Source organism: Alligator mississippiensis, chromosome 3 (genome assembly GCF_030867095.1).
Source record: "Alligator mississippiensis isolate rAllMis1 chromosome 3, rAllMis1, whole genome shotgun sequence".
Lineage (NCBI taxonomy): Eukaryota > Metazoa > Chordata > Crocodylia > Alligatoridae > Alligator > Alligator mississippiensis.
The window spans coordinates 95,410,114-95,427,127 of NC_081826.1; the positions used below are offsets into that span (position 1 = coordinate 95,410,114).

At 41.3% G+C, this 17,014-nt stretch overlaps 1 protein-coding gene across 2 annotated transcripts in view; it reads left to right on the plus strand.

Annotated features, from left to right (window-relative positions):
* RAB31 (RAB31, member RAS oncogene family) overlaps positions 1 to 17,014 on the plus strand; it is a 126,584-nt gene that overhangs the window by 98,488 nt on the left and 11,082 nt on the right. For both annotated transcript variants that reach the window (XM_019490558.2, XM_006262860.4), the window contains exons 4-6: positions 2,158 to 2,229; positions 3,678 to 3,784; positions 13,181 to 13,290. In XM_019490558.2, coding sequence (XP_019346103.1) covers positions 2,158 to 2,229; positions 3,678 to 3,784; positions 13,181 to 13,290 — 289 coding nt within the window. The remainder of the gene's footprint in view (positions 1 to 2,157; positions 2,230 to 3,677; positions 3,785 to 13,180; positions 13,291 to 17,014) is intronic.

A 17,014-nucleotide genomic window follows, 5' to 3' on the forward strand; every position in this document is an offset into this window, starting at 1 on the left:
TGAGTCATGGAGAGCCCTGTGTAATGGAAGAAGGCTGACCTGGGCTTCATGCTCCCACCACTCCCCTGGGTGTGGGACCCGTGCTCCTCACTCCTGTCCAGCTGACACTTCCCCTGCCTGTTGCCACTTCCCTACCTCCTGCCTGGAGGGCTGCAGCAGGGACACGAGGAGGAGCTGCTGGAAGCAAGGGGAGCTGAGCAGTTCCCTGAGTGGCTGCAGCAGAGGCAGCAGCAGCTTGCCCGAAAGCTGTGTTCTGGTCTGGGCCTGGGCCAGGGCCTGGGCCTGGGTCAGGGCTGGGGCCCTCCCACATACAAGGGTGGGAATGCAGCGTGCTGCCTGGGTGGGAATGGATGGGGTTTGGACCCATGCAGGCGCAGAAGAGGCAGCCATGGGCACCTGCCTGCGGGCTGGATGAAGTCTCCTGGTGTGTCAGATCTGGCCTGTGGGCCATATTTTGCCTGCCCTTGCTATACACACTGAAAGGCACCACTGCTTGTGTGTATGCTCACTTTGGGAATAGAATTTCAGTGACAAAACTGTAAAAGGGTAGAATGTTTGATGCTGTAGGTAATTTTGGATTAGCCATAACCACCAATTGATTACAAAAGCACATTGATTTTGAAATTGTCCTCAGTTAGTCACTGCAGTTTAATGTGCTGTTCTTTTGGAGAACAGCATAAACTTCATGGTTGCATCTTACAGTATCTTCTATTACTCGGCTTCATGCTGTTCTTCTATCCATTCCCTATCTTTGGTAGTGTCTTCCTATTTTGTGCCCCTAGTGTTAAAGATGAAACAGTTGAGTTAATTCTGCCTTCAAATTATTCCTTAAACCTTATTTGTTTTCCTCATCTTGTTATCACTAAGTTCCTGGTATCCCTCTACTGCTGGATCACCTGTAATTTGGACCTTGCTGCTGCAGTGGACAAGCATGAGAAGGTTCAGTTATAGGATCAGGGTCACATGTTGTATCAGGTCAGGAATTCTTTGGGGCAGAAAATTTGAGCCTGAGGATGAGCATGAGCCTGCACTGGTTTGAGCCTTGTATAGGTGGTTACATGCAAAGTAAATGTCAAATGACCATATCAGGGTAAGAACGTCTTATGGTTATTCTGCACTGGTTCTTCATGGATGTAAAGCCTGGGACATGGTACAGGACCCTTTTGTCTTCTGATGTGTTTTTAAAGCACTGTGTACAACTTTGCTAGTGTACTAACTTTGCAAATTTTCCAGCCAGGCATGAAAGCAGGTTTCCTGCTCTTTACCATAGTGAAAGCTGGTAATGAAAGAAAAATAATGCTGTTTTACTTGCATGCAAAAATATGCACTGGGAAAGTGAATGAACAGAAGTTTCGAAGAGGATGCTGTAGTTGCAAGGAGATTAAAAAGACTGCAAATATTTTGCAAGTAGATTATTTTAGTTATGTTCAAGAATCAGTTTTGGTGATTCAGCAAATGGCCTATTAACTTCCTTTGCTTGTGCTATCACAAGGTAACATTTTACACCAGCGATTTCATGTTTTGTCATTTAAATGAACAAAACTGCTGCTCTTTTTTGGAATGCAGTTTTCTAGTAACAGTAATTATCCTTTAAAAAGATCTCTTGAAATGTAAAGTTGTAGTGAAAAAATTAATTTTAAAGAACCTGTTTCATAGAGATAGTTATCATACAGGATAACTGCATGTCACATATTTACAGTGTAATAATAAACTAAAAATTTTCATTTGTTATGATTTTTATAAATGATTTGCAAATATTTTATGTGCATTCAGTCTCAGGTTGTATATGGTGGCCATAGCTGGAAGTCACATTTTTGTACAGTGCGAATATAAGATACAGACAGTATTTAAAATCAAGTTAAATCTTCAATTTATGGGTGAATTTCACCAGAAAACTTTTTTTGTCACAAAACACATACTGAGAAAAACATATAGAATTACTGAGGAATAATTATCTTAGTCAAGTAGACTAAAGAATAGCAAAGGATCATGGGTGTTCCCTTTTCACTGGTTTTACTGATTTAAAAATGGGCAGATATCAAGAAGTTTGCTCTCTGCTGGAGGAAAGAATATGATGCAGTTGTGCCATGTCTTTGTGACCTGGCAATGTGCAATAACTTCAGTTGGTTTACGGAGATTTTTTTGGTGTTTTAACAGTTTCATTCCTTGGCACCAATGTACTACCGAGGTTCAGCTGCAGCTGTTATAGTATATGACATCACCAAACAGGTAATGCTTTCTGTTCATAATGCCTCTATAGTACATACTTTGCTTAATGACTGCACACCAGATTTTTAAGGTTAGTTACCTTAAAAAATGTGGAGCTTTGAGAGAAGCTTCATTCCTGTGACACTTAAAAATAGACAGGCAAAACTGGAGTTTTTGCTGCAGGAAACAATTCAGAATTTACCTCTCTTAAGATGGAAACCATGACCACCTGTAAAGTATAATAGTACTTACATGAAACTAAATCTTATTAAGAAATCAGTTAATTGATGGATTAATGTAACAAAATATCAGATATCCACATTTTACAAACTGGGAATGAATTACTTTTAAATATGATCATGATCTTGAATTGACACTTGAGAATTGAACTCATCTGTGATTGCTCTACTTTGAAAAAAGCAATTAAATTATTTCTCTTTAGCCTTTGGCTCAATATTATTAATTGAAATGAAAGTGTATTGTCAGCTTGTAAAGTATCGCTACTTTTTTGTCATCCATCTGGACATCATTGCTGTGGAGGTTCTAACTCCATTGTCACCACCACAGTGGCAGATTTCTTGTCTTCAAACCGAAATTTGATTTTGAGAGAAACCCCAGCAGGTGAAACTGAGTTACAGAAGAAAGCTATTCATAGATGGATGATTCTGCCCATTTACTCACAGTTTTCTTCTCTCCTGCAAATTGATTATTTACTTGTTGCTGTCCAGGGCTGGCTCAGTTCTCTGATGTATTAGTTTAATGGACTATCACCGATGACACTGGTTACTGCTGCATAGAAGTAGGGTTATCCTTTACTAAAATGCTGAGAAAGTATGAAGGAAGAGTAAATCAAATCAGATAAGCTTTTATTTTTCATTTAACCAGCTGGTAATTGATCAGAAAATTTGTAAAAATTGTACAGATAGAACCTAATCCAGTCTTCCTTATTCAGAATGCCTGTGGAACACCTTTCAGAAGAACAATCTTAGGGAGAAAAAGGGGTGGGACTAGTGTGGAAAATGGCAACATTTCATCCTTTTAAAGTTTGATATTTAAATTTGTATATTATAGCGGAAGGTATATTATATCCCAAATGTTGTCCCTTTAGAGTTTTTTGAGATATATAATATATCCCAAATGGTTTCTGAAGGAAAAATTTCACTTTGTCACCAGAAGATAAAACTTATATCAGTAACAACTGGAACAATTTAGCAAGCATTCCTATCTGAGACAGGAAATTTAGAATCAAGATTGAAATTTTTTTTAAGAACTCAGTTCAAGCATCAGGAAGTCCCGTGGCCCGTGTTTAATGGGAGGTCAATTAGATCATTACAGTGGTCTTTTCTGGCCTTATAATCTACTGAATCAATGTTTCTTAAAGGTTTTCTATGTTCCAATAACTTCTAAGAATGACTTGTTATCTCAGACATGGAGATTCTGTTAGATATTTCTTTATGTATTTGGTTTAGGATTCATTTCATACTTTGAAGAAGTGGGTAAAAGAATTAAAAGAACATGGTCCAGAAAACATTGTAATGGCCATCGCTGGAAACAAATGTGATCTTTCTGATATCAGGTAACATCCATTTATGACCAAGATGGTGGTTTTTGGTATACACTGTTTACTTTCCTCAAGCAGCCAGGTTTGTATTGTGATTGCTCCTAAAATATTATTTTGCTCCTAATGAAATCTCACCTAGAATACTCTGTTCAGTTTGGGATACTGCACTTTGAGAGAGACAAATTGGAAAGAATCCAGAAGAGACCAATAAAAAGAATTAGAGGTCTGGAAAACAGGACATATGAGAGAAGGTTTGAAGAATTTGGATTGTGTAATCTAGAGAAGAAAAGCTTGAGGGCAGATTTGGTAATCATCTTCAAATACAAAAAAAGGGTTTTTATAAAGAGGATGGTAATTAACTGTTCTCTCTATCCACAAGAAGTAGTGGGCTTAAATTGCAACAAGGAACATTTAAGTTGGTTTAGCCACCCTCTGTGAGCAGTGGAACAGATTACCCAGAGCAGGAGTGCTCAACCCCCTGGACAGCAAAGCCATGTCATCTGGCATGTGAGGCTCCCCAAGTGTCTGGTAATTTGGTGGCAGGGAAGCAATGGTAGCATTAATTGCCAGTTCCCTGCTGCCAATTCTCCAGACCTGTGGGGTGTCTTACAGACTGAATAACATGGCTCTCTATGCCAGATTGCCCCAAATAGGGTCCCACAGACTGACCCCCATGCAGGATCTGACCTGTGGACTGACCCCCACACCACTCATCCAGCCCAGAGGAACAGGACCCCACACCATTACTCTAGTCCACAGGGCCAGAAGGTTGAGTGCTACTAACCTAGAAAGTTGATAGATATGTAATTGGAAATTTTTGGATGTAGTTTAGACAAGCCTTTGTCTGGGGTAGCTTAGATGGGGATAATCCTGTATTGAGCAGTGGATTGGACTAGCAGTGGTTTTCAACCTGTGGTCTGTGGACGCTTGCTTGTCCACACACTATGTCTAAGGGGTCTGCAAAAGATGACTGATGAATCAAAAGTATGTGACTACAAACACTTACAATTCAAAGGGGGCTGCACCTCAATTCAAATTTTTTAGGGGACTGCAAATGAAAAAAAGATTGAAAACTACTGGAGCAGATGATTCCTTGAGATCTCCTTCAGCCCTGTTTTTCTGTGATTCTCAATACTTTATTTTTTTTCAGCAGTGCAGGTTTATTCTGTCTAACAGCAATAGTATCTCACTGTCCACCACATTTTGTTCTGAGCTCCCTTTTTTGCTGCATAGCCACTGTGGTTTTGGTGGTTTGACTGGAACTGCCAGGTACCGTATAGCATTTCCTTGGATACTGCAGACATTGTAGTAGCTGAATCAATGATACCTGTAGCCTTTTTATCTGCATATTCATTTTTCATTCATATTAAGAGGTGTGGAATGTCTTTAACCATGACTGAAACTAGCAAGGTAAGGATGGAGAAATGAGATTGAAATGATTTAATTTCATTCTCAGAGCAGCTTTCCAATTAATGAAATTATGCTTGGAACACTGTGCTGATTGAAATCGTGCAAGATGTTCATTCTGCTCCACTGTAACCAGTGCCATTGTGTGCCTATCACAGCTCAGAAAAGTCCAATTGATCTTGGCATATGAAGGCTGCTGTGTTCTAATCAAATGAAGAGTTAATACTGGATGCAAAAGGACAGCCTCATTCCAGAAAGTGCATTTGCAAGAACATAAGATCTCTCTCTAATCTCATATAGCAGATTTGTGTCCCAGACTTGAGATGAAGAGAAGGACCCTCCTTGAGAAAATGAGGGGAGGTCAGACTTTATTGCTCTGTAGGAGAGCCAAGATGCTATTCATAGCATGTTCAGAGACTGGGTTCACCTTAATATTTGTCAGCTCCTCACTGGATTTGCACGTAGCCTAGCAGCGAGGGGAATCATGTCAGGCTGAGTACCATAAGTAATCCTTTGTGGCACTCAATAATTCTTTCATTGTTTCAGGAGCGAATATTGTTGTCTGGTTTTTTTTTTTTCCTGTGAGCTGTATGAGAACAGGATTTATGATCTTTCACCATATTTTTTCTCTTAGAACCCCATGGACTCCCCTGATCATGTTTCACATTTATTTTGTTTTTCCTTAAGGTCTTTACTTTGACCCTGATACAGCAAAACACTGGAGCACATACTTAAGTTGAAGCATGTGATACAGTACTTTGCTGAATCAAGACATTTTTAAAGATTGTTCGCTTTCACTGTCATTTCTGAGCCAGCTAGAGGAATTACAGCACAGAATCATGAGGTGTTCCCAGTTATTAGGGGCTGACTGTTTGGTCTCTGCAGTGCTCCCAGCTTCTATTGGCCTGTGAGTGAAGGGCACAGCTAGCATGCTAGCTTGGGTCCCTTTCATGGCAGTATACTGTACTTCTACCAAGACAGTCAGACTGAGTGAGTCCCGTAAACTTAGAGAAATGGCTTCTCACTTATTAACATGAATATCAGAAAGCAACAAATTGCTTCTTAAAGGGAAAGAAAAAAGTGGGCCATTTATAGTCTTTCTAGCTAATTCAAAGTGGAGCTTTTGATCGTTTCCAGTTTCCATCTTGGACTCATTTACATTTATTGGTTTTGTTTTTAACAATACATTTGCTTGATTAAAACAGGAATTGCAAATTTGATTCAGATACACATTGTACTTTTTACAAATAAAGATATTCTGTTAAACAATAATGCAGTGTTTTATTGATCTGAATGAGCTTGGTGCCACACATGATAGTGAACTATTGAGTGCTTCTTTTCAAAATATAACTTTATATGGTGACTATTCCCACACTTGTGCAACAAGAGAAATTTAAGAAAATGTCTCAGTCTAAAGCTCTGGCTGCTGACCTCACCAATGACCACAAATGTTTTGAGATTCTTTTGTTAGAGGTAGAGATTTTTTTGCATATACTGATCTATTAATTATACAATATAATAATAATAATAAAATAAATGGTGTTTTGGAGACTGAAGAAGGGCAAGATATATTATACATGTATAATTATTTTCCTAGTTGTAAAAATCTGATTGATTTAGACCAGTGTTTCCCAACCTTTTCCAGCCCAAGGCACACTTAAATTAATAAATATTTTTTGTGGTACACCTGTTATGGTATTCCCCATCCTCGTATCTATTGTACCTCACTGCCATGGGATAATTCCATGGCACACCTGTTAATTTCTGATGGCACGCTTTTGTGCCGCGGCACACTGGTTGGGAAACACTGAATTAGACAATGTATGCAGCTTGGATGCTTCTGATACTTTGTCTTAATATTTGCTCAGTTGTTACCAGATTTGCCCATTACTTTGGGGTGTGCTCATTTATTAGGGATACGTTTCTAGGGTCTTGGTGATTCTGTCAATGTGCTGCTTGTGTTACTTGTGTTTCTATACGGAGCTGTATATCTCCCTTCTGCAAGTCCTCACCCCCAATGGAGCTATCTTGCAGGACTCAGTTTCAATGGGACTGGGTTCCTCCAGTCACCAAATCAGTCATACACACAAACACACACAAATTAACGTGACACACCTGACCTGGCCGGGTTGATCAGCATGGACAGGCTGACACCCTCATATGCCAAGAATCAGTTCATCAGAGCAACAATAAACTGCAGTCAGACACAAGCACACGGGTAAACAGAATCCCTCTGAATCTGGCTGGGTGTCCAGCTGACACCCTCATGGGCCAGCATTCAGTTCATAAGGGCACGTCTGAGTCAAACTGGGTCAATCATCCTGTGCAAGCTGATCCCCTTATGTGTTTCAAACTCAGCACATCCCAATCTTTGGCTTCTGGGCTTCACAGGGATCTTTAGCATAGGTAAAAGAAGCGTTGCTGCAGAGCACGGGAGGAAAGAGAAGCAGAGAAGGAAAAATATACCATTACTACCAGTTTGACTATAAAAGTTATTTATTGCTAAGCATATGAAATATATAATGGTACTAGTAGTAATAGATATGCAAAAGAAAAAAAACAAACACAAACAATTACAATACTACCCTGGTTTCACTAAGTATTTGGGGAAACTTAGCTCAAGCTTAACTAATACAGTTCAGGTTCAGAAATTTACACCTAGAGAGAAAAGAGAGAGAGAGAGCACTGGGATCTCACCAGTCCAATGTACTCGGACTGCAAAGCTGACAGACACAGTCCGTAGCACAATCCTTGAAGAGAGAGATGATCTGTTCTTCCAGCGTCCCAAGAACAACAGGGGATGGTGTCAGCACAGGAGTTTTCTTCTTCTTGAAGCACACATACTGCTGCTTTTTACAGATTTTTATACCCTCAGTTCAGCTGCTTCAAAGCATTCTCAATAGTGTAAATCATTGTCTTTTCTCTTGACAAGGGGTTATCTGGTTTGGAACATCTCAAGAAACTGATTCATAATCAGGAAACGCATAAGGTTAGGGAGTAACCAGATACTTGGGAGCCAGCTTGAAATTCCTATGGATAGCAGATATACTGATGGGATATCTCATGGGTTCTTCAGAAACAATAGATAGCTTGCAGCATCAGGATTTTGGATTTTCACTTGTTGTGAACAAGCCTCAGCTTAGCATGACTTTTCCAGATCTTACTATAGTCTTTTAACAGACTTAAGACAATTATTGGGGTGTTCATAACCTTTTGTGGAGAGGACTTCCACCAGTCGTCTCAGGAAAAGTATGGCAACACCTGTGATTAGGGCTCCAACGGGCTGGATGCTGTGATGAACCCCTTTACCATGGTTCAAATGTTGCCCATAACCCCTCTGACTCGATCTCTTTGCCTCAGCATTCCCTAACCCAGCAACCGAGTTTTAGTCAATCAAGTTTAAATAGGCCTCCCATAGTGGAACCGGGGAATGTATGGCCCGAGATGCCTATTAAACTTAGAGGGATGTATGTGTCTGGGGGGGGGAAAGTCCTTAGTAAATGCAGATTAGAACTGGTCTGATAAATGCTGAGCTGGGTGTGTGTGAACATGGGTTGATTAACATTTGGAGCACAGATTCCCCATCATGCAGTGCTCCCCTGCTTCTCAGGTCCCAGAATTCACTGCAGTCTCTGCTTCAGGCTTTCATCTCTCACGTAAATGAATGGTCATCTGGTTCCATCTCGGATGCAAATGAGACCTAGGGCAGTTGTTTCACTCTTGTCACCCTTATCTGGAGGGTCTTAGGTGTGTCTCTTACTGCATCTTAATCAGTTTCATTTATGTAGAGAAGGGGAGGGAGGGGGAATTCTTTGTGAGTCAGACAGACTGTGTCCTGTGCCAGGGTTCCCAAGAACACAGAGCTGAGACTAACAGAGTATAAATGATTTTAGAAGAGAGAGAGATCATCAGCTTATCGCATTGATTACACTGAATGGGAACTTATGTCAGTGAGTCTCAAGCAGGATGTCACAGCACCCCAGTATGCTGTGAGATCCTTTTAAGAGTGCTGCAGGTTACAATGAAATATTAACACTGTTGAATGTGCAGACACTGACATGTGATTCACAAGATAAACCCAGGGATTTCAAATAAGAATCCTTAGTGACATCTTCTGAGGGCTGCCTTGACTGTAAAATGGTTAAGAACCACTAACTTAAGTGTTCAGGGATTTTAAAAATGTACCTGGTACAGGCAAACATGAATAAGGTGCTGTTTATACATAGGGAACTACTTAAGTCATGGTGACACAAAGGGTTTTTTGCCACCTGCTCTTGGTGCACAGAGCTGATTTTGTAGGCATTTTGTGGCAGGCCTGCCCCTTGGCACTGATTGTCAGAGAGGCCATAGGCAGGGGGGGATGAGGGGACAGCCACCATCTTGATTGCTGGCTGCCCTTTGTGCTGCTCCACCCCTCTATGCTGATTGGCGAAGAGGCCTTGGAAGGAGGAGGAAGGACAAGGGAGCAGCCACCATCTTGTTTTGTGCCCTTCGTCGTCCGTGTCCGTGTCTCCCCTCCCTCCCTCCCCCCGGTTGGTGCCTTCCCCTCAGCAGCAAAGACAGCTGGCTCCCACTGGGGAGCCGACATTTAATTTTTATTACTTTTTTTGTTGTTGTTGTTATCGACTTTGTGGACAGGCACAGATTTTTGCGGTCTCCACAAAATCTGCAAAACCACACATTAAGTAGGTTCCTGTTTATACATATTTCTGGCACCTCTATTTTTGTCTTTATAAATTTTTATACTAGCTATTTTGCTTTTCTTGGAGCAACAGGCATAGTTATGGCAAACATGAATGCAGGCAAAAGAGGACAGGCTGAACCAGGTTCTCTCCACTTGATTTTCTGTCACCTTTACCATAGGAATTAACTTGTTGACAAGGAATGACTGGGGAAATAGCAGGACTGACTTGCTTCTACTAGCAAAAGGCTAACACTGTACCCACTGATAATTCTGACAGTGACCTCATCACCTTCCAGATCTCTTTTCAGATCTCTTAGGTATGTTAGCTGAATCAAGACAATCAAGAGATGTTCTGCTGTTCTTCTTATCACATGGCCGTTGACTGTTGGGTTGGCACTCTGTGAAATAAATTCCTTCCCTCTGACATTCAGGGAATCTCTACTTTAGGATTGGAAATTTTGATTAAGAACATTAATCATAATGCTCCATTTTCTTATTGGCTCTAGAAATGTTTAAAGTTTGGTTTATTTTTACATCTCTACTCTGATAGGTGAATCAGAACCTTGGAGACACTAAGATCTAAAGGGCATTTCAACAAATGAACAGCTTTGTTCACTAGCAGCAAAACCATTATTAGAATTTTAGAGAAATTTAGAAACCAAAGGCTAGAACTTTCTACTGGTACTTAGATTTTCATCATTTAAAAATTAATTACCAGCTGAAGTTTTGATTTACTGGAGTACTCCTTCAGTACCTGCTCAGGAAATCCAGTGCTACACATTTAAGTTACTGTAGGCTGTTGATCCTAAAAATTTTCTATTTTAAATAAGTATTTTAAAATATTTCAACTCAGACGTGATCTGTAGCATTTGAGGCTTCCTGTTTAGCTGGAAACAAATTAATGTCTTTCAAAAGACCTATTCCTCTGACCTTTTTTCAGGAGCTTAAGACCAAACCCTCTCAGTTCTTATCCCTTCTCCCTATTATTAACACTCTTAATTTAGATTTATTTGCTTCTTGGCTTAGTTAGCTGCTCTAAAGAAAAGCTCTTGTGCTTTTCCTTTTGGGTTAAGTCAAGTAATCCAGATGTTCAACACAGATATTGACATGTAGACTCTTTCGAATCATAAAACAATAAACTAACTTAATTGCTACCCACAGGCAATGGAAGTTTTGGCATTTCTTTTAGTGACATCAGAAGGACTTTTCAGAAGGAGCTAGTAAGTTTTACAGAGCTTCCTATGCATATAGACAAACAATACTTTCCCAGCCCTTCCCTCCAATCTTGAAGATCGGGGTTTTTTTGTTGTTGGTTTGTTTGTTTTGGGTTTTTTATATCAGCATACAGAAAGTTGAAGTCTTTACTAGCCAGTCCTATTTCTGAGAGTTCTTTCATCCTCATACTTTACAAGGTTATGTAAAAAAGTTAACAGATGATACCAGGTTATAGACCTTAAGTGAAAAATGCTCATGAGCCAGCTCAGAATTGCATAAGGAGAGGATGCCTGGCTTCTGCAGTTATTCCTTCTGAAGTAGATTACATATATTGAGCCTTATTCAAGAAAGAAGTAAATACTGGAAACAGTGACTGGATCAAAAGACTGGTGCTGCAAACCCTAACTGTTGGAAACCAAACATATATCAGAATTAAAACTACCTCATCTCTATGCCCTGCCTCATCTTACTCAAATAACTGTATTCTGATTTAAAATACAGACACCTTTCTAAACTCATGATAAAAACAAAATTATATGGTTGTGCTTTCTGCTTTGCACCTGCACCTTGCACCTACAAGGGGTCACATAGCTACTTTAGGACTTTCTTCTGGGCAAGTGTTAGGGCAGATGCTGCTGGTGACAGGGCAGATCTATTCCACATAGAACAGATTGGTGGCTGCATTGAACCACTGCAAGGAAAAATGCTTTGTTTCACGACTTGGTCTCAAAACTGTACTTTTACTGTGCACATAGGCATTTAGGCCTATCTCAGCACTTTCTGATCTGTGCTTCGGTGAGGTGGAGTGGCAGCTATCAACAGTGGGGGTCACAGTCAGTTGCAGTCTCTCCCACCTCTCTGCCACCTGGCCCACAGAATTTAGATCAGCAAGGGGTCTGTGTTATACTGGTAGAAAAAGTTAAGGTTCTTCAACGGCATGAAGACAGGGGACTGTGAAGTACGCTGAAGTGCACAATGAGCTCCTGTCCCCTATTTCCTCTCCTCTTGCAGCAGGAAGGAGAGGGAGATGTTCTGTCAGAATTTGTCATGATGTCCTGCTCACTTCAAACAGCCAGGCATGTGACCTTTCACGACACCCAGAAAAATATCCTGTTTGTGGGCCTTGGACAAAAACTGGTTGTAGACTGAATCGAGAGTCAGATGCTCCCTCTAATGTCTATGCATATCTGTCTGATGCAAGCGAAAATAGAGTGGCTGGTGACAATTTTCTGCTTTCAAAGCCTTGTCTTGATGGCAGACCTAGGAATCCTTAAATAAATAATTAAATGATACTTTGCTGCTTTAAGTATAGTGACCTAAATAGAAGCCAAAAATATATATTATTCATTATTTTGTATAAAATAAGTATGTTAAAGCATTTGGGTCTAGGCAGAGTATATGATCTATTTTTTATGTTATTGTATTGTGAGGAAGTTTCAGATTTGTTGAGTTTACCTGATTGTAAGAGGCTGGCACTATTAATCCAAAACGACCCAACTTCCTGGTGGTATTTCTGCTCTGAAAAAATTAAGAGATTATTCTGTGACATGCTGACACAGGTAACTTAGTCCCACCTGGATGTAAGTCTTTGAGAGACAAAGGAACTAGAGAGTGGGCTGAGCAGCACTAAAGAAAGACCCGTAGGAGTAGCCATGGCTGAGTCAGTGCTGTACATTATAACCTATCAATAATGATGTGTATTTAAGAATGCATATGCATTTGGAGGGAAATCAAGAACCAAGATCAATGTGATTATTTGAGCAAACATCAATTAATGTTATGGATCTAAGTTGTTATCTTCAGAATACCTTGCGAGAGAGATCCGGCCCCTTGTGTCCCTTAATATGCAAATTATTTAATGGGGTTTTTTTTTTATATCTTGGGACTGCAATCTTGAATTACATGGCTAAATTCATGTGGACTGCAGTGGATGCAGGAGTGGGATTTATAACAGATTTATCATTTTTGAAGCAAAGAACATGCCCACTTGATAAGGATTAAGACTTGTGCAACTGAAACCTGGGAACAATGTAACGTAATAATGCTTTCAAAAATATATTTGTTTTGATAATCCTTTGTATAATTTAAAGACTTTTTTTTCTCAGGGAGGTACCTATGAAGGATGCCAAAGAATATGCAGAAACTATTGGTGCAATTGTTGTTGAAACCAGTGCAAAGAACGCAGTTAACATTGAGGAACTCTTTCAAGGAATCAGTAAGTACATTATCAGGTTTCTGGCGGATGTGCTTGGAGTCCTCCTTCCTAAAACAGTTATCCATTTTGTCTGTGAAAATGTCTTTCTCCACTGAGAGGAAACAGCTTGCGCTAATTGAGCATACAGTTTAAAAATACAGAAGTAAGAGTGATTTTGAGTAGATTAGAATAAGGCAGAGCTTGGGTGGTTACTGTTATTTTCCTGTGCAGTTTTTATCATATAACTAAAACCTGTCTTACATCGTACCCTCTATTCCAGGCCTGATGATCAGGGATCCTGGTTTTCCCTGACTAAAAAAATCACATTCTCAAATTAAAACCCCCAAAATCTATGATTAAAATGCAAGTCCCCTTTCTCCCCCTGCTCCCTCCCCGCCAGCCCTGTCAGAGGGAGCCCCCAGCTGCCAGGACTATGGGGCCAGGGAACCCAGTCCACAGCCCCCTGCCCCTGGCAGGAGGTGGCAGATGCTGCACTGGAGCAGAGCCTGGCTCCTTGCCCACGCTGCCTGCAAGTCTGCCTGATGTGTGTGTGTGGGGGGGCTGGATCTCTGCCACTGCGCGCACTCCAAGGTGGGGCAGGGGGGATGCATGCTCCCCAGATCTGTGCATGGGGGGGTGGGGGACAGGGCTTCCCACTGCAGGTTTGGGCTCCTGCCCTTCTGCCCTCCCCCAGGGCCTCCACAGCCCAGTGGGTGTGACCTGATGCACAGGGCACAGCGGGGCTGTGTGGGGAAGCTGCTTGCCGCTGCAAGCACCGTGCCCCCTGCCTGTGCAGCAGCAGCAGCAGGGGAGCAGTACAGGGTTGTGCCCCTCATTGCTGCCGCACGCTCAGGGGACACCTCACTAGGGCAGCATGGAGCTCGCAACGGCAAGCACCTTCCCCATGCAGTCCTACTCTGCCCTGCTGTTTCGTGTCACACACGCCAAGCTGCGGAGGCCCTGGGGGAAGGCAGCAGGGTAAGAGCCCAAGATCTGGGAGGCACTGGTCCCTCCTGTTCCCCAAGAGTGCACACAGCGGCAAGGAGCCAGCCCCACCCCCTGCTCCCAGACAAGCCACCCATGGCTCTGTCCCACTCCCCACCAGGGTCCTGTGGCTATGCATTGTGGCCCTTAGCCCCAAGCCTCACACACCGCCCAGCTGAGCAGCAGCTCCAGCCCCTGCCCTGCCCAGCCCACTCCCTTCCTCCCTGTAGGGGCCTCAATCCCCCCACTGTCCTGCCAGGCTTACTTGCGGGAGCTGCTCTCTGGGTTGCCTGGTGGCTATGTGCATATATATGCACATGGCGCCCCCTTCCTGACCACCCTCTTTCCGCTCCCTCTCAGCCCCCTGCAGGCTGGAACTCTGCCAGCCTGCAGAAAGCTTTTGTAAAACTGCAAAATCCTCAGGTTTCTCCATTAAAATGAGAAATCTGTCTTTCCTCCGGTAAAGGAGAACACCCACCTTTTGCTCCATTTTTCCATTGGAAATGGAAAATCCAGATCCCTGCTGATGATCAATCTGTTATGTTGCTGGGAAGTTTTATACTGAGAAACATTCCTGGAGGACTCAAATAAATTAAATGTAGTCACTGTAGTGGTATCTAGCAAATGTTTTTTCTCCCCATCATCTCTTACAGGGCGAGAGATCAATTTTTCTAGGGAAGGAAAAGGAATGCTTCCTTTCCATTTTTCATTCTAGGCATTCTAGTCTCAGTACCTTAATGAAAACAGTGTAAAAAGCACATTCCAACCGTCTTATCTTTCATCTACACTACAGCTTGTAAGCCACTTCCTTTTTCTCTTAAGTTCAACATGGCATGAACAGATTGTGAAATCTTTCCTTGCTTCTATCACATCATCTACATGGCCTGAGATGGTGCCTGTTTATATGTTATTTCAGACACACCTATCATGTGTCTGAAATTGAGAGCTAAGGTTTACAGCCTAATGCTTTTTTTTTTACAAAAATAAAGTTACCAAATTTGTAACGCAGCTGGCTTGGGAAACCAGCCCTTACCCATTTTGATTTAGAGTCCACAACCAGCAATGGATGTTATAACAGTAGATGTAAATGTACACATACAAGAACTTACCCAGGTTGCAGAATTTAAATCTTAATAGTTGTTTTCTGCCTTTCATAAGTAATACTAAAATAAGTTGCAGACATTACCTTAGTAATAGATATGTTTGATATGGAACATCAGTTAAATTGCAGTAAATTTTAACTAGTTACCAAGCAGATATTAAAGTCTACAACTAATTGTCTTTACACATAAAAACACATAGTCTCAATGGACAAACTTGTGACCTTAGCAGAATTCACAAGAGTCGGTAAGATTGTTGTAATTTGTATATGGAAACTATGGTGCACTGAGAAGAGAATAAGGATGCACAGTTGCTGTAAGCATTAGTGAACCAGGAAATGCTCATGACTGCAAATTACCATTTGAGATTGTGCAAGGGGAAACAGAATGCCTTTGACAGTGTCATTCTATGCATGCAGCACTGGAATCACCAAGTACTGAATTTCTGAGGATATATGTCCAAGTAATGTGGAATCAATGCTGCTTTTTCTGAGTGTGAGCACTGGCTGTGACTGTGGGCTGTATGATTAACGTGGTGCCTTGAGGTCATGCTGTAGCACAGATTTCACTGTCAGATTGAATCATTGTTTTTGTGCATTTCAACCCTTCCTATAGTGATATAGGCAGAAGAGCATGATATTGATCAAAATCCTCTTCTCTTAAGAGATGGCAGCTTCCATTTGTGAGATGTGTCTAATAAATGCTGAATATTTTACAACCCACAACTGAGAAGATAATCCAGTATGTGAAAAATATCTCACATTTACACTCCTTATTGACATTGACTGACAATCATACGGCGAGCTAAAGGGACTGAATAAATTTTAAGTTTGGCCGAACATGTGTTATCTAGTTGTGCCCACTTATTCCTATGTATTTTAATAGCTTTTTAGCTGTTTTAAGCTGAGTGCCTCTTCCTGGAGAAAAATAAGCCTTTTAATGAACTAGGAGATTGTATAAAGAAAATAACTATTTAGAATACATAAAAAGCAGGGCTGTGTTTCTGAGACAGAGAAGTCTTGGGGTTACAAATGCATTGAACGAATATACAATTTTATTTTAATACATTTGTAAAAGGTTTTTAGGCAGTTTATCTCAGGATAACTGAAATGGTCCAAGTTGTATGTTAGTTGCATCACCTGACTGTTGTCTAAAATCTCTCCTCGACATAGAAAAATGTAAGTCTGAAGGGAAGACTAGAATCAGTAGATACTGCTGAGATCTCAGTGAACAGGCAAGTTCTGACATAAATGGTTCTCAGTTTACTGTAACAGGTAAAGCTAAGGAGGTTAAGAACACAGTAGGCAAAGCTGCTCTGTTTGTTCTGAAGAGTCTGCACTGACTTGCATAACCCAGATACTTTGCTGTAGAAGTGTAACCAGTAATTCAGAGACCTGGACAGAGATGTTGCCAAGCACTGGAGAGTGGGGATGGGGTGTGTAGAGATACTGAGAATGAGGGTGCTGCTGGCTCCCTCCCTAACTTGGTGCCCAGGAATGGTGCCTCACTCAGCCCACCCTAGTTATGTAAAGCTTTGCAGGATTAAGTTCTTTAACTCCCCTCCCCCTCAATTCCCCACACACAGATCATAGGAAAGTAGGGCTGGAAGGACCCCACAAGGTCATCTAATTCAGCCCCTTGCTCAAGACAGGATCATCCTT